Source organism: Silurus aristotelis (genome assembly GCF_946808225.1).
Source record: "Silurus aristotelis genome assembly, chromosome: 13".
NCBI lineage: Eukaryota > Metazoa > Chordata > Actinopteri > Siluriformes > Siluridae > Silurus > Silurus aristotelis.
This window is the reverse complement of record NC_139586.1, coordinates 16,543,247-16,566,838: the sequence shown is the minus strand read 5'-3', so window position 1 is coordinate 16,566,838 and position 23,592 is coordinate 16,543,247. Positions and strand designations below refer to the sequence as shown.

Sequence of the window (23,592 nt, the reverse complement as noted above, 5' to 3'; positions counted from 1 at the left end):
AACTATATCAGTAAAAAAGCTGAGCATGCTGCCCGCATGACTGCATGTTACAGTGTCTGCCTAAACCTACGCCCCCTTATTAACACACCGACTGAGTTAGAAAAGCACGCAACCAATTGAAAAAAATTTTTTTTTTTAGCAAGTAAACTGTCGTGTGCTATTACTTGACCACAGGATGACAAATTGGCACTGTTGTCACCTACTTAACCTTCTTCCAAAACCTCCCCCTGCCAATCCCCGATATCTACTATATGAGGCTATTTATGAGCTGTTGTTTTTCCTAGCGATAAAGAATAATACCCTTTCCTCTGTCCTGCCTTCACTAATGAAATAAGGACAAATGTGATTGAGTCTGCCTCTCTCGCTCTTGCTCTTGATCTTTCTTTCTCTGGTGGAGGAGGAGTCATCCATAGACTGTTTTAGCTAATTTAATAAAAAACCCATCAACTTAATGGAGCCAGCTCATGTAGACTGACCAGGCAGCACTTCCCCCTCTTCCTCTCTTTTCTGGAGCACCATGGGAACGTACAGACGTAAGCAGAGAAAAGGAGAAGGAAGATGGCATGGACCTGTGTTGTAAAATGAAATCAGTGATGACTAAGCACTACTTGTATTACCTATTCAATGTTGTTCCCTATAGGGTTATGTACCACCTGTCAGTTCACACACACACACACACACACACACACACACACCTGCCAACAAACACCGAATCTTGAGTACTGCTTCCAAGTGTGAGTTAGCACAGAAATGTAGATGCATGCTGAAGGCGTAGGAGTTGTCTTTGAGTTGTTGTCTTTCCACACCTATTCCCCTTTGCCTCATATCTGTTCATTTCTTTATCCTCTCACAGATTACAGATCTAAATCAACTATCTCTCCTCATTTCCTTCCTGGTCTTCGAACACTGTTTCGCTACATGCAAATTTCTATAGGTATCTTAGGTCAACTTTAGATATCATATCATAAAATGTAATCATAAAGCAAGCACATAGATTTTGTGTGTATACATCTGAGCTAATAAACCTGCTGTTGAGCACAGTGCACAGAGCACAGTATACTATTTCACGGGTTCTAACAAAACTGTACTTCCAGAATTATATCACAGTGTGTGTTGATTTATTTTCTGGATTTTCTGTTGATTTATTTTACAGGATGGGTCTAATAATAAACCTAATAATAAACCGATTTTTTTTTAAGTGCTGCTAATAAAAATCAAGGCAATGGTGGTAAAATTATGGTTGAGTTGTAGGATCTGTAAACAAGCTACCACTCTGTTTAATATTATATGTAGGGTAAAGTAAAAAAAACAAAAACAACAACAAACAAACAAAAAGGCTGTGACCCAGGTTTAGGTGTACTAAATTTGATGATCTAGATTGTGGTCAGCACATGGAACATTTTCTATATAAATAATTTTGAGACTTATTTTGGTGGAAACTATTTCATAATATCAATTAACACATTACCACCACACAGGTTTCACATCCTGTGTTCTCATAACATTTTTCAGTGTCATTTGACTGTTATGGTTTCATAATGGCATTGGTGTGACCACCAAAGATATAAAAATAATGTAATTGAGAAACTCCCAACCTTCACATTGCCTACAGAATTTTTTGCGATTAGGCAACTCAATTTTAATGAAAACCTTCAAAGATGTTAGAGAAATAGTCCCAGTCATTCACTGTGTGGTGGACAGAAAAGGACACATGGTGACCCCAGACAGAAATGATGGACAAAGACTGCATGGTCAGCAGGAGTTGTTCTTGGCATAATTGGCATTACCAGCTGTTAAACTGTTTAGAGCTCCATCTAGAGGATGTGGCATTTTAAGATGGGCTTTAGTATGTCAAAAACCATGTAATCAGATTGTGGTTCAAAATTAAGATTTATCCACTGCTTCATTGTGCCCACACTATAGAGGATATATCTGACCTGTTTAGACAAGATTTGAAGCTGCCATATTGCAACCAGGTTAAGATGTAGTGCAATTAAGCAGAGATGAGTTGTGATTGTATGTACAGCTGGGTTTGAATACAACATTTGGTCAAAACTTGATGTTCATTGGTGGATCATTATCATTGTGTATCAAAGAGCTCAGTATTAACACAAAACTGTCACTACAGGCCTTTATATCTTGGTTCAGCATAAAATAAACAGGGCAACAAATGTTGGTCAGTTGGACCGTTTGACAAACTATAATTCCAACAGCTCTTGGAAAAGCTACAGAAAAGCTCCATGCCAGAAGATTCTGGCACTAAAATGTTTGTTAGGCTTTGGGTGACCTTAGTAACAAACTACACATCTCTTTCTGTGAAGCATTCCTTCCAGCCAATGCACAATCAAGTTTAGAGTGTTGAAAATACACCCTGAAAGAACCATATACAGTACTGTATATATCGATATATATATATATATATATATATATATATATATATATATATATATATATATATATATATATATATATATATATACACACACACACACACTTACATTCCTGGATTCTATCTATTATTTGCCACTAGGTTATTCTAGGGTGCTGTTGTTAATGATTTCTTGTTGCCATCAACAAACAAAGACAGAATTATTTAGATGGCTATACGAGGTTGGGATAACATTTGACAGCAATAAAATGTTCTTTGAAATCTAATAACTAATAACTATGCCCACTTTTGTCAGCCACACATACTGGAACAGATGCATAAAGAATATTGTGTTGTATTAAATGCTGGGAAGAAGATGAAGCATGTAGGAATGAAAGTGCCACTGGTAGGAGTGATTAATTGTTTAGGGATTTCCCAAACAGCTTTTTTCTGTTTGTATATGAAACCAACCCACACTCTTGACCATCAGAAATGTCGAAATTATCACTTACAATATGCAATATGTCACAAGAACACAGCCTAATATGCTGGTTTTTCATAGTCAGCTGGGGTGACTTTAAATACCAAAGGTGTCTGGAGAAAATCTGAATTTTCTTTTACACTGTCTCAATTCCAAATAATAAAACACATATATGCACTGCTAATCCCCAGTTAACACATGATTCCAGGCCAAATATGGTGGAGTTCGGAGACATAAAACTCTGTAATGGTAATGGAAAGTGTACCATGTACAAAAAAAGTGTCCTGGCTACATTTGGGGTCTTCATAATATTTGGTATCAGAGACAAACATGGTAACCAACCATTAATAATTCTTTGGCAGCATAAAGGCAGAGTTGTGGTTGAGCCAGATTCCAGTGGGGTCATTCCACTTTCACTTGTTTTCCAAACAGCTAAGTCGCTTGCAGTCTTTAAACAATGTTTTCCTCTATAGAAAGCATTTAAATAAGCACTTTAAATGTCTTTGTGGCTTTCCTACAATATGACCTCCCTAACTAGTGAACTAGTACCAAGATGTATTTATTGATAGAAACTTTAAAGCATTTCAGTAAGTAGTTCTGGAATTGGGCATCTGCGAAATACCATAAGTGTAAATGTTATTCAGGTACACTTTGCAAAAATATTAAAGACCACTTGACTGTAATAGCCTTTTGGAAAAACACTACTAAAACTTCAGCTGTTTAAACACTTAATTTTTTTCCAAGAATGGGTTTATTGTCTTTAATTATATTCTCATATATCTACAAAACATACACAATTTCATCCAGAAACAGAACATATTTCCAAAGACATTATTTCAAAGAGCAGATTATCTTGGGCTAAATATGTTTGTGTTTCAACATAAAGTAATCATTGCAACCCTAATTTTCACTTTGACAGAATTTACATTTTTGTCATCTCTTTTGATTATTATATGGTAATAATCAAAATTGATAAAAAAAAAAAAAAAAAGTGGAAGTTAATCCGATAATTATAATCTGAAAATATTAATCTGAAAAAAGTGGTAGGTATGAGCTCTTATTGGTCCTTCACTCGTTGAACCATATGCTAATTATTTCATTGATCGTCACTGCACAAAGACTTTCCAGAAAACAAAATCAGTGTGTCCTGATGACTTGTTCTATTTGACTTGATCACAACCTTTCACAAAACCAAAAAAAAACAAGATGAGAGGTAAACTGGCTATGCTAGGAGTGAAACAATGAGCAAACGTGCGTGGCCACAGTAATATCATGCACTGGATTGTTATCCAATCCAAGATGTTAACTATCTTAGTACTTTCCATTGCCATCATCGAATTTTTTTACTTTGCTGTCATGTATAATTTCTAACAATATTATTAGCATAGAATTTAGGATGCTCTTGCCTATCATGTAGACATCTAAGACGTTTCAATATAAAAGAGTTCCCAAAGATATTTACCATTCACCCATTCATTCCCCTGTTCTGGTTTTCATTTACCTTCCCACTTTCACAGCTGACATTATCCTGTCCAGGTATGTTTATGGAAAGATATTTTGTACTCTACAGAGACTCAGCCAAGGCACAGCTGGCAACTGGACAAATCTGCTGACTGAAGTAAAACTAACATCACACTTCATAAACAGGAGACTGCAACTGAAAATGTGGTGGCCTTTGCATCTCAACAAATTCAAGATCTGAGGGAGATTATGGAGCATGCTTTCTTCCATCATACTCAAAACATCAAGCGAATGAACATTCTTTTAGTACTGTTCCTAAATCTTGCAGATTTAATGCCAAGTTGTGATGAAACCCTCTTAATGTTGATTTTTCCTTTATTTTGTCTGTATGTGGAATTATAGGCATTGGTCTGTCATGTCTGGAGGATATGGCATGGTGGAAGGAAGAGAAAAGTACTCTGAAATAATACAGGATATGGGCTCTCTGGACTAAGGCAGAGGGAAGAGGAAAGCCTTGTGCGTGTGTCCCTGAGGAGACTTCGTGGGCTTTGACTCAGCAATGGCAAATTCGACATCTGTAGATTCCTATTACATCTAATATTTTGTTGATTATATTAAGTAGAATCCACCAAAAAAAGCCCAGTAAGTGTGAATAGTTTCCATATGTATTTTTGGTTTGTCATGTTGATGCCTACAACAGAGGATTTCCCTTTCAAAAAATTATGTCAAATTGCACAGACTTCATCAAGAGATCCATCTGAGGAACACTGGCTGTAAGGCAGAAATACTCCCTGGTTGGGACGCCAGTCCATCACAGGGCGCCATGCACACGTAGTCACACGCCCCTACTTGTACCTAGGAAGTCATTTATAGTAGCCAACTGACCTACAGGCATTTCTGTTATTCTTACGCTCTTTATAAATACAGTTATAAATACAATATAAATATATTTGGATTAAAATGCAGCAATTTGCACTCAGAGAAACAGCCATACATTACTATTGGAAGTCAATTTAAGTGAGTAGATTAACAGCAATATACAAGGTGCCAGATAAAAGCCTTGCCTGACCTCACAGAAAACAAGAACTTTGGTTTCATTGTTTTTTCATTGTTTCAAGGACTACAGGATGGCCTATGGCCACTATTCAAAGCTGTCGCTGGCATATAAATCCCTTGGCGAAGGAACCTGGAGATGTAAGGTATGGATGCAAAGCCCTATCTGACTGAGTGTATTTAAGAATGGACCTCACGCAGAGGCGGCTGCTTTGGCAGGCCCATTCACAGCTGATCGATGGACCGCCAGGACATCAGCAGACACGGTGATGTTTTATTTCTGTCCCGTGCTGAATAAATTGTGGGTAAAGGCACGCTTGTCCTTCAAAGGGCGTACAACACTAAGAAAGCCTGGTATGCTCATAAAGCAAAAGTGGCAGCTTTGTCCGTCTCTCTCCACTGAGATTCCTGTATAGTTAGGTAACATGATCTAAAGTTACTTTAGACGCCACAGGATCGTGTGTGTATTTAAAGATTAGAGTGTTTTCAAGATGTCGCTGTCCACAGCCGATTGGTCTCTGCTAATCTGTTATTGTAAACAAAATTGAGCACATATGCAGAGGAACAGTGATGAGCAATCCAGACCATTTAGAACATTTCTTAATTCTATCTATTAATCATCTTTTCACCACCACCTCTGGGCAGATTTAATTTCCATAAATATCAGTAATTTATGTAAAACCAGACTAACAAATACATCAATTAAAATTATTTTATGCTTACTGCAAACAATATATTATTAGCTTAAACAAGGCTGATGAATTCTTGATTATGAATTTATTATGATTAAATAATATCATAATACTATAATAATGAATAATAATAATAATAATAATAATAATAATAATAATAATAATAATAATAATAAAGTACTTGCAGGGTGGATGTGTAGTTATTATATAAATATGGTGATGTTTACATGAATTGATAATTTATATTAATGTTACTGGAAAGAGTCTCCAGTGTCAGTGCTTTGTTAAAGTCTGAGGTAAAATTGAAAATGTAAGATGTTTGATATGTGGTAGTCATCAGTGGTTTTACATAGCTACTGGTGCTAAAATGATAAAGGGTACTTTAAGAAATTTCATCTTATCTGCTGTATTAGCCAATAATGCTGCTTCATGAAAGTCCAAACCAGCTGTGAGTAGAGTCCAAACTCTGTGCCAAAGCTGTTGCTATTCTAGGCTAAGAGGCGTGCTGGCACAAGCCTCACTGACCTTTCTGCCCGCTTCCTTTGCCAACTTTTGCAAGCCAGTTTGGGCTCTGTTTTCTCTCACCAACTCTCTGCAGACAGCTGGCCATTGCCTTTGCGCACCCCACACTATGATTCCCCTCCCATTCTAGGCCAAATATGTCCATCACTCACTGGCGCAACTGGGAGACATGTGTCATTATTTTGCCTCCCTCAGGAACAACTCCACCTGTTCCCCACTGTGAGAGATGAAGACAGAGGGAGATAGTCAGTGGGAGGAAAGAGATATGCAGTGATAAGGTGGAAAGGGGTGCGTGTGTGTGTGTGTGCGTGTGTGCGTTTGTGTGTGTGTGTGTGTGTGTGTGTGTGTGTGTGTGATTGTGTGGAGCACACCCTAAATTTGACCCCATGTACATCAAAATAAAGAGACAGCTGATACTTGGCATGACGCATTACAGCCAGGGAATAATGTGTAAACTGGTGTAAAGGAATGTGTGCTGAATGTGTGTGTGTGTGTGTGTGTGTGTGTGTGTGTGTGTGTGTGTGTGTGTGTGTGTGTGTGTGTGTGTGTGTGTGTGTGGTATATGGCATGTGGTTTGATGCTCAAAGGAAATGGAAATCAACTGAAATGTGTGTCATGAAGATGTGTATTTAGAGCCTGACTTCTTTACATCATCGCATGAACATTTACCTGCTGCTGTGATCAATGTGATTGTATTACAGATTACTATACAGCCGACAGTAAGTCAACACAGTAACGCTCAGTGCTAGGTACAGAGAGAAACACAATAAAGCAAGTCCATACTTTTCCCTTCACACTCAATTACTCACTATTAAATCATGCATCGTTTATCACAGCCTAACTTCACCCACACCAATATATATCCAAGGGGAACAACTCTGCATTCTTTATAACAAAATGGCATGTTACAATTTTGATTATGTATAATGATCAAAATTATTACCGTATTTTCTGGAATATAACCCGCTACTTTTTCCCCATGCTTTGAACCTCGCGGCTTAAACAATGAAGCGGCTAATATATGGATTTTTCCTGGGTTTTTCCCGTTTTCACAAGCTTCATGCCGCCAAAAAACTGAGCCCCATAACATTAGACCAACAAAATTGCCGAACAGGTTCAGGTGAACCAATGACACTCTTTATATTAATTTGCACTCCCACTGAATCGGGCCGCACCACATCATAAATATGAATGAGGTTCCTCTGAAGTTTGACCTGCCGCTCACTCAGACTGTCAACAGGAAATGCGAATCATTAGTCACGCTGAAAACAAACGGGCATGAAAAAACGCACTTTCTGAGCTGCACGGCATCGGGAGAAAAGCTTCACTGATGGTGATTTTTAAATGCACGATGATGCCAAAAGAAAAACATGTTGTGAATGGAAGAAGGAAAACAGTGAACAATGACTTTCTTGGTAGGCTAATATTTAGCTACAAGCAGTGTAACAGTCATTGTCTTTCATTAAAGCCTGTGTAAAGTTCATTAGTTTCAATGTAGGTATTATTTATGTTCAAAATAAAAATCTTTGTAAAATTCAGTGGGTGTGGCTTATATTTGGATGCACTTAATAGTCCGGAAATTACGTTAGATTGAATGCTTCCTCAGATCAATCCTATGGCATTTATTGTTTGACACAACATTATAAAGAAAAACAAACCATTGCATGTAAGTCACAAAATCAGATATGTAATGGGATTACAATACAGTTAAAATTATTCTGGGCACATAATATGTAAATTACAACTTACAAAGCAATGGCAAAGTTCATGAATGCATTGGCAGATCAATGATTTTTCTTGTCCAGGGTATTAGGTGGTAACACTGGGAGCGAAGCAGTAATACACCTGGATGGGACACCAGTCCAATGCAGGGCAGTAACTATAAAAGTGAATTATAAAATTGGAATATCGCCACCTAAAGCTATTATACTAATGAAGATCATCGGTTTGCTATTATACCGTATGCCGTTGTAGCTGTTCTCTATTTGTGTATTTATATTACTGATTTATGTAGGGTGGGTTCAGGATCACCTTCAGGGTCACACTGTCGGGTGTGTTTAGTCTGTCCTGTTCTGATTACCCCCTCCCCCTTTACACCTCCTCATAAAGGAAAGAGAGATGGAAGAAGAGTTAACTTCCCAGACACAGGTGTCATACACCATATAAGAACAAAAGTAAAATAAAGGTGAAGACGAAAGAAGACGTGATGTGTTATTTTGAGCAGACCTAACAGTTTCACTTGCGCAGGGCACAGAAACACCACCCACCAACCTCCACCTGAGTAAATGTTCTCATGCTCTTTGGGAAAACACACTCAGAGTCTGAAAATAGTTGCATCGCAGACCAAACAGTTTATTTGTTTTCAATTCCTCTTTTTTACTTCATTTTTATCGTAAAATATGTGGCAACCTTTAACAATATCCACAAATAGAAAGAAATAGAAAAATATTTTCAGTTTTAGTTTAACTAAACTGCTGCATGCCATAAAAATAAGAAGTATGTGAAGAGAAAACAACAGTGACATTTGGACAATTATTACAGTACTTTGGTAAAGCATACCAGTTAATGATTTACTCAAACTGATACTTCAGAGAACCAGGATAGGCACAGAAACCTAGTTTGAATAGAAGATTTATTGTAATTGGAAATTCCTAGATGCAAATGTAATGATTAGCCATATGGATATTGCATATGGTTTGCATGTTCAGTACATTAAATGTTTTTTTGTAGCTTTCTTTCTGTTTCATCAATCACAATGATGAATTATACAGTATGCACACTTACACACACACACACACACACACACACACACACACACACACACACACACACACACACACACACACACACACACACACACACACAAATAAAACATAAGGAACTTACGTGTAGAAACCTAAAACAAAGTGTTTTACAAGTTTACATAACCTGCATAGGTATTTGACCCATTTTGAACTAGTGCACTCTAGTTAGTGGTACGAAAAGCAAAAAAAAGAAAAGAAAGGTGCTTTATACTTGTCACAATTAAATTCTTTCATCGCATATCCAAACAATGTTAGGAGCTGGGGTCAAAGTGCAGGGTCAACCATGATACAGCACCCCTGGATCACTGACAGTCAAGGGCCTTGCTCAGTGTCCCCAAGAGTGGTAGTTTGGCAATACAAAGGCTTGAACCTCCGACCTTCAGATCAGTAAACCAGAAACCCTTAACCAACTGCCTTAGCCTTGTGCTACCACCTCCCCATGCTGGTCTGTACACTCCCACAGCCTGGACACTCCAAAATACTGGACTTTAGAAAACAGTGTTAATTATGACAAATCAAATCAAGTATGAGTTCTTATACAAGCACCTACATTAAATTAACTTAAATAACTATTTTTTACAAGTGCATGTATTACAGTGGTCAGTGTGTGGTACTTCATAGAACCAGGCCAGGCATAGACGGGGAATTTTATTTTGGGGTGAGCCATGAAGACATTGTCTTTGTGTCTGTTTACTCAGTCTGACTACTGCTCTCCATTATTTTCACTAGTAAAATCAATACACATTCATTAAAAAGCCACAGTTATTTAGTATATTATGGCATAATGTGACAAATTCATTAAACTTTGCATAAATGTGTTTTTGTTTTTTGTTTTTCTTGGAAATAGTAAATCAATTCCTCTTCAATTACTGCAAACCACTTACATTCATTTTGCTCAGTCTAGAGTTATCAGTTACTTTTCCATGTTCACTGTGAGCATGAAAAAGCTTTCTGCGTTATAACTAGATATTTTGGTTTTGTTAAATTATTGACATTATTGAACATATTCAGTCAATATGAACAGTCAGTGTAATGCCCAGCATGTGTAGTGAGGTGCAGTTTTTCACTCAGAGCACAGCGGGACGCAAGAATAAGTACTTCCACATTGTCTTTAGCAAAGTAGTCACCATGAAATTGCAGGGTGTTGATTTACGATTCAGTCGGTCATGCATTGTAGTGAACCCACACGTGTTTATTTATAAGAATAGTGATGGAAGGAGTGTGCGTGTGTGTGAGCGTATGTTTATGTGAAAACTGGGACTCATGCATCATGGTGCATTGCGAGCGTGTGCTTAAGTGCAGAGGTGGAGGTGGAGGTGTGTGTTGTGAGCACATGTGTGGTTCTAAAACTGAATCACTTTTTGGGAAACTTTTAAGTGTTCTTACTTTATGTAAATGTTATTATTATACTAGTATTAATTTAATTTTTATTGTTGCTTATATAAAATATATATAATATAGATCAATTCATATAGATAGATAGATAGATAGATAGATAGATAGATAGATAGATAGATAGATAGATAGATAGATAGATAGATAGATAGATAGATAGATAGATAGATAGATGACAGAACAATCAATGCATACAGCATAGGATGAAAGCGTTGTGTCTCTTCTTTTCCAGACTGATATAAGATGTGGAGTTTATAACGTTTTAAATGCAGAACAAATCCGCCACCTGCTGGAAACTTCTGCCAAGACTCATTAGCCAGTAAAGGAACTTACACCAGAATATGTCTGAGTTTAGGGAATTCATGTAGTGGGTCAGACAGTGGTAGATGAGGTACATTATTCCTGACCATAAGGAAAATGTAATTTTCATAAAGTACATATTTATCTAAGTAAAAGTACTGATCTATCATAATTATATTTTAATAATTACTTCAATATAATGTTACATTCTCCTGTATATCATACTTTTTTTTTAAAGAGAGAGTATGTCACTGTGTCTATTGTTATGGACACAGATGAGAGGTTGAGAGAACCCAGACTTCATACACCTGGTTTTGAAAAAGTAGTGGTGTTTGAATATCTGAAACATAGTGGATTATATTACACATTAAAATGTAGTTAGGTAAGTTTCCCAAAAATTTAAATACTCTGATAAAGCTATGATACTTCCAAAAATAACCAAGTATAGTTGTGAAATAAAAATGCTTCCACTACTGGATTCAGAATTTAGTAGTATTTAAGGAGTAGAGCATTTAGGTTCTGATAGAGGAAAATAAATCAATGACACCACGGTGTAGTGTGGACTGATGCAGTTACTCTAGTAGTAGTATTTTCTAATCAAAGCACATCTTGTCATGCATTACTCCTCTTATATGACAGCAATCTGGCAACAAGTACTTTTTATCTGTTTGTAGTTACATTTACTTTTGTGGAACAACTATGAAACAAACAATAATGCAAAAAAATAATAATAATAATAATAAATAAAATAATCTATAAGATTTCTTAAACTGGAATGTTTAACTACAAAAAAATTAAATACTGGAACCTTCAAAACAGTTTAATCTTTATTTGGAATAGAAGATAGTGCCTGGCTTTGACATAATCTTAATCTGTGCATTTTAAAATTGTTCCTGCTGGAAGTGCGTTATAAAATAAACCTCTCTAGTAGCTCTAGTAGGATCGGGTAGTTTTAACTTCTTTTAGAGGATATTTAAGAATTCGTACAAAAATCCTTCGTATAAAACGTGTAAGTGCCTTTTAAAATGCATAAAATTGCCTACCATTTATACTGAATTATATGTAAAGAACCACATATACATACATACTGTATAAACACAAAACCTTTACAAATTAGTCATGAAAAATGGCAAATATGAGCCAATTTATATCACAGTTTTCTGCATGAACATTAGAAAGCAGGTAAAACCAAATAACACAAAATGAGGTAGAGGTCAACCTGTACTAAATCCAGTCAAGTTATTCTGATGGCTACAGAAGGAAAATTCAAAATGAACACAAGAAGAAGCATTCCCATACACAATTCAGCAAAGTTCACTCATTTCAGATAACTTTTTTGTTCTTCTAGAAGATTCCAGGCAGTAGGCGGTAAGGCACTGTGGCCGTGTAGCGTATCCAGTCCTCACCGTACTTGCTGCTGCAGCGATGCTCATCACGGATACAGCGGTGCAGCAGCAGGATGAACATGTAGACAATGTAAAAGTAGGGCAGCAGGTGCCCGTTGCTGCATGCCATGCAGTAAGCCAAAGAGCCCAGCAGGTCACCAGTGTAGTTAAGGTGACGCGCGGTGCCCCAGAAGCCTGATGTGAGCAGCTTGCTCTTATGAACTCCGCCATTAGCTGAACGATACGAGCACTCAATGAAAGTCGGCTTGCTGCCCCAGATTTTGCATTTACCCTGCGTGCGCCGAAACAAGTCCTTCTGATGGTTGGCTGAACGGAAGATGTAGTAGCCAACTAGACCGAGGGCGAGGACAGTGCAAGCATAAGCTGTGGAAAGCTGGACGGGATTATAGACCAGGTACAGGCCCTGAAACAGATCAAAAAGGAGAGTGATCCTCAATATTTTTTACATTAACTTGCATTCTGTTCACTCTTTTCCAACAGATTACCCAGTAGACTAATATTTAAATTCTTAATGGATTTCTCACATATAAGAAATAATTAAAATGCGTAATACTAGTAAATCAAAGCCGCAAGCACATTTCTGAGCTCCCAGAATTGGTGAGCTGCACATCGACCCATGTGCTTTTGGGCAAAAGGATTCAAGAATGATTTTCAGTTTAATTCATGATGTGTATGTACTGTAGTAAAATTCTCTGATGATAGAAGCAAAGGTCTAGATGAACAAAATTCGACAGGAGGGGGTCAAATATGTTGTTGATTAAACAAAAAAATGGCAGTTAGATGTAAGCATGTTTTAACATGCTATTGTAACTTTTGACCAGTAGGTGGTTTGTACAAAAAATATGTTTAATGTCATTGCCCTGAAGATGCCAAGCAAGTTTGTGCCAATGTGCAAAGTTGCTGCTAAGATACAGCTTCACATTTTGGTGGCTTTACTATCAGATTAAATGGCTTGTTACAGGCAAACCATTTGGTGAAATAAAAATTATTTTGATTAACTTTTGTAAACATTTTTAAACCTTAATCTGAAAATGTGTCTTCCAAATTGGTTGACGATTGGACAAAAATTTGGTCGGTGTTTCTTAGTTGGTCCACAATCAGTGTGCCAAACTATTTTTATAACACAGCTTTTTGGGCTGACAAATACACCCTTAAAAGAAGATGAATAAGATAAGTAAGCATAACAATAGGGGGCCTGCACACTTCAGTTCTTGGCCACAAAATAACATATAATTTGGGACATGCCTGATGACAGGTGTGTGAACAGGTAAGGGCAGAAATATGTGGGGGCTTTCAAAAACTTTATATGGTTAATGATTTGACATATACTGTATATATTCCGAAAAGCACAGACCTTACTGAAGACTGAATATGTTGCTCTTCTGCATGTATCTCAACCAGAAGATGGACAGGAAGTGAAAGCCGGTCCATCATTACAAACTGGATTTCAAAGGCTTCTGTTCTTCACATGTGCAAAATCTGCACTTAGCTAACAAGATTTCAGACTTCTTTGGGCAGACTGAGTGTTTTTACTGCTGGGTTTGTTAAACATTTTTTTTCCAGAATGTTTAAACAGTATAAAATGTCAAACTAAAATGTCTTCCATATTTAAAGAAAGTTAAAGAAAAAGAAACCTGAAAATGTTTTGTTTTAGGAATTTCTAGTAGAGGCCCGGATATTTTTACCGTAAGCATGTACTGTAATAAGGCTTGCAATTTGTGAAGTGTGTGTATCATTAACATACCTGTAGTGTGTAAAGGAAAGGGAGCCAGACACAATCACCCCAGCCCAAGTACCAACCAAAGTGATCATGGCAGATATCAATCGTTTTTAAATACCAGGCTTCATTCCAGAAGAAATCTAACACGTAAATGGCCTGAGTGGAGAAGAATGTGACATCAGACACAGGGAGTGAATGCCAGTTATTAGATAAAAAAAAATATTATATTATAAATATAATACTGAGTTTTATACACTAATTAGTATTAAAGGAATAATCCTTTAACAAACACAATCTCTATAACAGGGGTAAGAAAAACTCAATTAACAAACCATGGCATAGTTAGTCAAAGGCCACCTGGGCCAGAAGAAACATTTAAGGGGGGAGAATACACTGTAGGTACAGAGGTACCGTACATTTTAACTGAGAATCAGTAGCTGAGCTTTTGTGGCCGTAAGGTTACTTCTCAATTCTTTTCAATTTAATTCAATAACAGTCCAGAAAATACAGTAATTTGAATTGAGAAGGGAAAACACCTGGATCCTAGGGCCAAAATGATGTCTCCTCTGCTCTGACTCTTCTCCTACGATAATATTTATATCTCAAAACTTTGGAAAAGTGTAATTATTCATTAATTTATTTTTTATGTATTACTCTGCTGTAGCAAAGAAATGGCTGAAGATATTTGTTCAAAGTATAACAACTGGCTTTAGAATATAAAGTCGCTACTGCCATCTAGAGGACAAAAAGCTCACCTGCAGCACATTGACCAGTATCATTGAGTTGGTTACATAACCATAGAGCTCGTGTTGCTTGGCAGCATAAGACAAATTAATCAAAGTCCAGGCAACAATCCCGGGCCGGCCGTTGAAGAAGAGCTTAAAGTCGAACCATTTTCCAATGCGTGGATTAAACTCAATGCCCATCATGAAGTTGTAAAAAAAGTTTCCTGTGAATTTGCTGCATGACACAAATCGGTCAGTAGGGGGGCATGAAAAACAAGATAACAGATACAGGTAGTCGTCGACTTACGACCACAATTGGGACCGACAAATTGGTCGTAACACGATTTAGTTGTAAGTAGAGTAGGATATATGTACAGTACTGTGAAATGATGCCGGAAGCTGGTACGCACTGTCGTACGCCGCGGCGTATGACACTCGTAACACGATTTGGTAATAAGTAGAGTAGGCTATATGTACAGTGCTGTGAAATTATGCTGGAAGCTGGTAAAAAAAAAATAACGTACGCCGCGGCTAGCGATTGTAGTCGTAAAGTCGAATGGTCGTAAGTTGCATAGGTTGTAAGTCGACGACTACCTGTAAATAAAATTTTTTCTTACCAATCCTCTGGGTTGGTGGGGAACAAGTAGGCCTTGATGAAAGCAAACACTGAAACGTTGTAGCCGAGGATGTTGGTGCACCACAGCAGGGGGATCCAGTTGTCAATAAGGATAGTGGGAGAGAACCAGTGGAAATGATAAGCATTGGCTGCCCATAAAGCGTGTGTTATAATCCAGCACTGCAGCCCGTTGATCTGATATTTATTAATCAGGCCTGAAAGACAGAAAACAGGGTGTGCTTGTAATTTTAACATAGAGTAATGAGACTGAGGGAGTAAGATGCTGCGTTACAACGATTTGGGAATGCCTCCGCGTTTGCTCACGCTCTGAATCACATGTAAAATCCGGCCAAAGGCAAGGCGTCATGGGCGGGGCGACGTCACAACCAGGAAGCTATAAAATGCGCAAGCAGTGGAGCAACGCTAGCTTCTGTAAAAAGAGAAGGTTAGCGTGGCAGGGATGCAGGGAGTGTGGGTTGGAGACGGAGCATCTGGTTCCCTCAGCGAATTAGAGTTATATATGTAACCTAGAGTCGTTTCCCTTTCAGGAACTCGAGCTGCATCACAACGCTTTGGGAACAAGTGTCCAATCGTGCCACACTGACCAGTCATCAGTCAAATGGCATCCACAATCCACCTAGTGAGAGTCTGCTTATTGTCAGGAAAACCTTTCCTATAAGGGCCATAGCAGACAAACAGCTGCTCTGACTTCCTCCATGGACTCGTCCAGTGGACATATGCTCGCACTGGACACAGCCGGTTTTGCTTCTCCTGGTCGAGGGAATAAAAAGGAGGAGGGCAGAATGCCTGCAGCATGACAGGTCGTGGGGGAGCCGCAGAAGGAAAGCAATCTTTATAGACAGGTACCTAAGGACCACCTCTTACTGTTTGGGCTTAAAGGAGGGCTCAGACAGAGCCGCCAGCACAACGGCCAAGTCCCACACAGGCACTCTGGGTCGCATCCCGGTCCTCAGCCTCTGGGTGCGGCACAGGAAACGTTTTACCAGAGGGTTTACCCAGCAACTTCCCAGCAGGTGGGGTACAATAAGCCGCGATAGAAGACACGTAAACTTTCAGGGTTGAAGGAGCCAACCCATTGGCAAACTTCTTGCAGAAACTCCAGTACTGAACCAACCGGGCAGGCAACTGGGTCTAATTGGTGGTGCTCACACCACGCAGTGAACAGGTGCCATTTAGCGGCATACAACCTCCTCGTAGAGGAAGCTCTGGAATGGAGAATGGTCTCCACTACCTCAGTAGAGAGACCAGTTGCTAGAAACTGTGCCCCCTCAGGGACACCAGCCATAGCCTCCATTACTTTGGGCAGGAGTGAACCAGGGTTCCACCTACCTGAGAGAGGAGATCCCTCCTGGGAGGAATTTCCCAAGGAGGTCCCTCGAGGGGGGACACCAGGTCCGTGAACCATGGTCCAAAAACGGTAGGCCCCGGTGTGGAGGCTGTGATGCGGGGCGCAGGAAACTCTTACCTAGCTTACTGGGTGTGCGATGCTTCCGCTTTTCGTTTCGGCCAAGCTAATGCTAGCTCCAGGAGCTCCTCATACAGCACAGGCTGTGATGAGTCCGTGGGTTTGCTAAGCATCGGCTGTGTGTATCCCCCCCAAATGAATCGGTGGCAAGAAGAAACACAGTTGGAATTCTGCTTGCTTTTAAATCTCATGCCTGCACAGACTCAAACACAAAGCGCTTACCTGAACAAACAGAAGCTAGCGTCGCTCCACTGCTTGCGCATTTTGTAGCTTCCTGGTTGCAACGTCACCCCGCCGGTGACGTCGCACCTTGCCGTTGGCCTAAATTTCACACGTAATTCAGAGCGTGAGCAAATGCGGAGGCGTTACCAAAGCATTGTGACGCAGCTCGGGTTCCCGAAAGGTAAACTGCATTGTTCTGTGATTTGCTTTCTTACTGTTTGTCTCTCATTGTTTTTTACCTTATATTTGTTTTCTCATGTGACTAAGTTCTAACTTCAGTATATGATTTGTCATTGTTTGAAATGGATTATTTAACATATTTAGATTTTTTCCTTACCGTTTAGACACTGTAGTATAACTTATAACAATAATGGCACTTTATTTATGTGCTGTAAAATAAAACTTTTAAAGAACCAATTAACCAATTAACCAGTGTTAAAGAGCTAACAAAAAACTATATCAGTTTCCTCTGCTGTACAATCACAGGTGTGATGATGTGTTTCCCTAAGAACAGCGAATCCTCTGTACCTGCTGGTGTACGAGCTCCTTCCTGCACCCCTCCTACATAGACTGGCAGGAATTTATGAATAACATCAGGAATGCAGGTATACAGCACCACCTAGTGAGAGCGGCAGAGTGCAGAAGTTAAAAAATAACTGTGGTGTTTCTTTATCTTCTGTGGAACTTTTTTTTCTTAATATTCCTGTTTTCATTAAACAAATCATTGCTTTCTTCTTATGTGCTTGTATTGATTCAATTTACTTCATCTCCTTTTGTTTCAGTCAGTTCCCCAACTCAACATTTTTTGCTTTGCAGCACTGACCCATATTGAACATTTTTTTAAATATTTCATTCCATTTTACACAAAAAAAATGGAAAAATGTGTTAGCTACAGAGTAGTCTCTCATGTTTTCCAATAAAAGAGGAAGTGTGATGTTCATACAATTGCTTCCTCTTTTTTCCTCACAAATGCTGCAGTATTGTTACATATGCCCAATGCATCAGCAGCATTTCCCACAATGCTCAGCTAAACAACAAATGTAAAGAAAGTCACATGATCTATTTCCAAGCAGCACAATTTACATAAATAACCTGGACTCGGACTGAATTCTCTCACATAGCATTCCACTGGTCATTTTACTCAGCATTTTATAACACTCAACTTTAATGAAAGACTTTTAATTGGCTTCATCATAGAGGTATTGAGACAAAGCCTCATTAACTTTTTCTAGTCATCTGTGTTATTAGAAGGTATATTTCAGAATGTAAAAAAAATCCAGTTCAGTCAGAATACTACCTGCGAAAACACATGTTAAACTGGATTAACTGGTAGAACATTTTCCCAGATATAAGTGTTGTTAAACAGAAAATAGTTTACTACTTTTAATGAAGCAACACAGACAGATCATTTAAAAAAAATAAAAAATGAAAGACTAAGATAATTTCAATCACGCTTAGCATTTGAACAATTTGAGACACATAATTAGGAACCACCTGGCAATCACCATCTACCAGTTTAATCAACTTAGCCTATGTTTTGTCAGCTGTTTAGCAGGGGGTATACTAGAGTCCTCAAGAAGTAAAAAAAAATAAATGTGATGTTCAAATTTTGAAGATTCAATTGTACAAAAGTCAGTGCTGTGAATGGGTCTTATAATCTATAATATTTGTGCTTCTGTACAGATTATAGACTCAAAACACCCTGCTAAAGCTGGACCAATACTCTAAACTAAGAAAAGTTCAAACTTCATTTAACAAATTATCTGGTGTACAGTAAAACTAATGGAAAGTTATATGAATAGTGTATGTAAGCTTAGAATTACTGAATGCTACTTCAAGGATAATAAGTATATAATGATATAGCACACTGTAATTTGTTGTGCATTTTTACCTGGAAAGTGACCCAGGCTGCATAGATTTTGGCAGCGGTCCATGTGAACGAAGGCGCTTTCCTCAAGATGCTCAGTGGACTGGCATCGCCATTGTAAATGTCCAGCAGAACCATACTGATGGAGCACTGGTACTGATCACATGTCATGATGAAGAAGAAAACAATGAATGGGGCCAGGCACAGCAGCAGAATCACTCCAATCAATGAGAACCAGTCCACCTCCCTGGTGTAGAAATAGATGAAGAAAGTTAAATTTCTTGCAAAAGGCAAACTTCAAAACATCTCATTATTAAAGTGTCACCTTACTACCTAGCTCACTATTTTAAAACATATTAGTCAATAATTAATCTTAATAATTAACAAATTATTAAGTTATGAGTTATTGTCATTTACTCCCAAATATGTCTTACATATGCTTAACAAATATTGATTAATGTGAGTACCATTTTCAGCATTTTGTTTACATTCACCTTTTTCCAATGTTTATGAACTTACCATGCTCTGCCCCATTGGCCCATCTCTGCTTTCTTCCCTTTCTGCCCCACATTGCTGCCACTGCCTCGAGCCTTGTGGCGCTTTCTGACACCCTCTGACGTACCCATGGATCTTTAAGAAAGATCAAAATGACAACAAAAATACAAAGTCATGTGCTATATATATTTGTGATATGCTTGATTCTGATCTGACACTAAGTACTAATACCGGACTGAAATGCTGGAGCAACTTCAATTAGATTCACAGACATTTATTTGTTTAATACCATGAATGCAATTCACACATGGCCCACATAAATACATGAGACAAGCAGGTTTTCAATTCTTGTATTAGAGTATGCCCTGTCCTTTTAATTATAGTATTTCCCTATTTTTATCTTTCTCGATTAAACTAATCAGCTAAGTAACAGCACTTCCTTTACTGAAGTATGAGGGTAAGCGTATAAATTTGCAGGTTAGAGAGGTTCTTCAGCACCAGGGATGGGAACATGTGGCTTGATGTATACCATCACTGTAAGGTTATCCGAACTGGGTTATACTTAATCTATACAGAACTAACCTCTATACCACACCCAGGTAGAACTGAAAACTAAGGTCAAGTGTGCTACATGGACTTGAGACTTAAAGATAACGTTATTTTAAATGCAGTGACATCAGTAATAAAGAACTTGGCCAAAGAGCCTGATAAAGATGGTTAACACCTTTTAAGAGTCATGCAGGAGTACATCTGAAGGTACCTATAATGTCACAAATGCTAAAATGCATTGATATTTGACACCATCCAGGAAGTGTAGCCAACTTGTGGCTTTTGTAAGAATCCTTTAGTGACTTTAAATGATGTATTTAAAGCCTGTCTGAATTTCACCCAATGACCAAATACTGATCACCATTGTTTCTAGTAGTTCCCAATGACCAATCAATTCTCATTCAATTACCATTTCACTATTATTTTGAATGACCAATCACTGATCGGCAATCTATTAAACAACAAGGCAAATTAATTGTTTAATCTATCTGGCCTGATTGTGTGCATGGTTATGTCATGAAAAAGAAAGTAAAAAAGATAAAATATTTTAGGTGGTTTCCCAGCACAAGAAATTCTTCAGGACAGAGGAGATTGTATGTGCTGTTTTATCATTTAAAAAGACAAGTTGTGTTTTTTAAAGAGAGTAAGACATGTTGGTGATTGAATTACTGTTGGTTGCTGCTATAACAGGAACTAACTTTTCTCATAGACTTTCCACAACTCATAAACCATTAAAAACGTGATGCACCAGCAAGATTTGACATATAATAAGTCAAATAAAAAAAACTTTAGACCATGCTGTTATATGAAAATAATACAGGTTAGGATGGTACATTTGTGCGATCACACCACATATTGGCTTGTGGCATCACACGTTGAGCATGCATTATGTACTTTCCCTTAAAAACATTTCTCCAAAACTGCATCTAGGATGTGTTCCCACCTTCCACCTGGTGATCCTGTGATGTAGTGATGTACTATGGAGCAGCTGGACTCTGACCAGGATATAGTGGTTTGTATTATAAGATATTTCAAAAAGATCTAATTCTGCTTTAATCATTCAGCCTTATAAGCCCATTTTAACTTATGCATTTTCCACAAAGCTCTGCTTTAACACAGCTCGCTGAACTCTAAATGCACTACTTATTATCTAATAACATGAACTTTTGTTTTATTTTCTAAATTGATTCACACATACAGTGCGCATCTTCTAACTGCATGTTACGTAAACTGGAAATAAGCACAACGCGAAAGTGCATTAATATTATTACAGTGTATAACATCATATTTTAATAGAAATACTTACTGATTTGTAAAGAAGAAAGAAGAGCACAAGCCTACCTTTAATAAACGATAATCTGCCCAGATGTTATTACAATCGCTAAAAAATGGGATGGGACATGTTCAGAATCCGGACTCCGCCCACATCTTGTGGATGTATTTTGCCCAATCAGGAATACAGTAAAAAATGACATCCGGCACAGTGATTGGACAGCACGGCCCTGACGCCATAAGCTGATGATAATAGTGAGAGTGAAGAGCTGTGTCTGTGTTCAGAGCGTCACACTGCGCTAGATTTACGCAGAAAACTCGAAATGGAAAAATAATTATCAGTTTGTGTATGTGGTTCCTTTTTCAAAAGTGTATAATTAACAAATATGCAAAAAGCTGGAATATTATAAAATACACTGATTAAGAAAAATTTATTTAAAAAAAATGAGAATAATATGAACTATTAAACAAAGGTGCAATCAGAGTTTTGAAATACAAACTAAAGTATGTTTCTTTTGATAGGAGGTGTAAAGTCTTTGTCTGATATTTTAGACAAAACTGTTGGGACAACATATTAGATATGTTTTACAAAGATTAATTAGTGTAATATTAATATATGAAATTTAGATTTATTCTTTTTTTCTGCAATCAGTTTTCAGATTTTCATTTCAAGATGTTAAATTGAGGGAAAAGGTCAGACAGAGGCTCGGCTTTGGTGAAGAGGTGCTGGGTGATTAAGCAGCTACTGCAGAAGTGATAAGGGAGACAGCTAGGAAGGTACTTGGTGTGACATCTGGAAATAAGAGAAGAAGGTCAAAGAGATGTGGTGGTGGAATGAGGAAGTGCAGGAAAGCATAAGGAGAAAGAGGTTGGCAAAACAGAATTGGGATCAGCAGAGTGATGAGAAAAGTAGGCAGGAGTACAAGGAGTTGCGGCAGCAGGTGAAGAGGGATGTGACTAAAGCAAAGGAAAAGATATTTAAGGAGTTGTATGAGAAGTTAGACAGTAAAAAAGGAGAAAAGGATTTGTACCGACTGGCCAGGCAGAGGAACCAAGCTGGGAAGGATGTGCTACAAAGTAGAGCAATAAAGGATGTAGATGGAAATGTGTTGACTAGTGAGGAGAGTGTGTTGCAAAGATGGAGGGAGTATTTTGAGCAGCTGATGAATAAGGAAAATGAGAGAGAGAAGGTTGGATGATGTTGAGATGGTATAGCAAGAAGTGGATAGGATTAGTAAAGAGGAAGTAAGAGTAGCTATTAAGAGGATGAGGAGTTGAAGCATGGAGATGTTTAGGAGAGATGGCAGTGGAGCTTTTAACAAGAATGTTTACAAGATTTTGGAAGATGAGAGGATGCCTCAGGAATGGAGAAGGAGTGTGCTGTTACCGATTTTTAAGAAAAAGGGAGATGTGCAGATTTGCAGTAACTACAGTGGAATAAAGTTGATCAGTCACACCATGAAGTTATGGGAAAGAGTAGTGGAAGCCAGGCTGAGAGAAGAGTTGAACATCTGTGAGCAACAGTATGGTTTTATGCCAAGAAGAGCACTACAGGTGCAATATTGGCTTTGAGAAAGTTGCTGGAGAAGAATAGAGAAGGTCAGAAGGAGTTGCATTGAGTGTTTGTGGATTTAGAGAAAGCATATGCCAGGGTGCAGAGAGGAGTTGTGGTATAGTATGAGGAAGTCTGGTGTTGCAGAGAAGTATGTGAGGGTGGTGAAGGACATGTATAAGGAGAGTGTAAAGCAGTGATGTGTGCAGTAGGAATGACTGACTGGTTAAGTGGATGTTGGATTGCATCAAGGATCAGCATTGAGCCCTTTCCTGCTTTGCAGTGGTGATGGACAGGTTGACAGACAAGGTTAGACATTAGTCTCCATAGACTATGATGTTTGCGAATGATATTGTGATTTGTGTTGAGAGTAGGGATCAGGTTTAGAAGAGCCTGGAAATTTGGAGGTACTGTAGGTGTGTGTGAATGAGAGTAATGGCAGTGGAGTGGTGCGGTTGCAAGAAAAAAAAGGTGGTGAAGTTGGATGAGTTTAAGTACCTCCTGTCAACTGTGCAAAGTAATGGAAAGTGTGTTAGAGAAGTGAAGAAAAGAGTACATGCAGGGTGGACTGGGTGGAGAAGAGTGGAAGGAGGGATTTGTGATAGA

The 23,592-nt window shown here is 38.2% G+C and overlaps 1 protein-coding gene across 2 annotated transcripts; it reads right to left on the bottom strand.

Moving 5' to 3' along the window:
* Positions 1-11,890: 11,890 nt before the first annotated feature.
* dhcr7 (7-dehydrocholesterol reductase) lies at positions 11,891-21,608 on the bottom strand. Of its 2 annotated transcripts, none has more exons than XM_083559628.1 (8): positions 21,504-21,608; positions 19,638-19,748; positions 19,143-19,365; positions 17,780-17,870; positions 15,545-15,758; positions 14,958-15,162; positions 14,227-14,358; positions 11,891-12,885 (listed from the first exon to the last, which is right to left on the bottom strand). In XM_083559628.1, exons 2-8 carry the CDS (start codon positions 19,742-19,744, stop codon positions 12,421-12,423), a joined length of 1,437 nt encoding a protein of 478 aa, XP_083415754.1. In that variant the 5' UTR covers positions 19,745-19,748; positions 21,504-21,608; the 3' UTR covers positions 11,891-12,420. The 2 variants fall into 2 exon arrangements, with proteins under 2 accessions (XP_083415754.1, XP_083415755.1); XM_083559629.1 differs by having other exon boundaries at positions 21,469-21,522.
* Between the last annotated feature and the right edge of the window lie 1,984 nt (positions 21,609-23,592).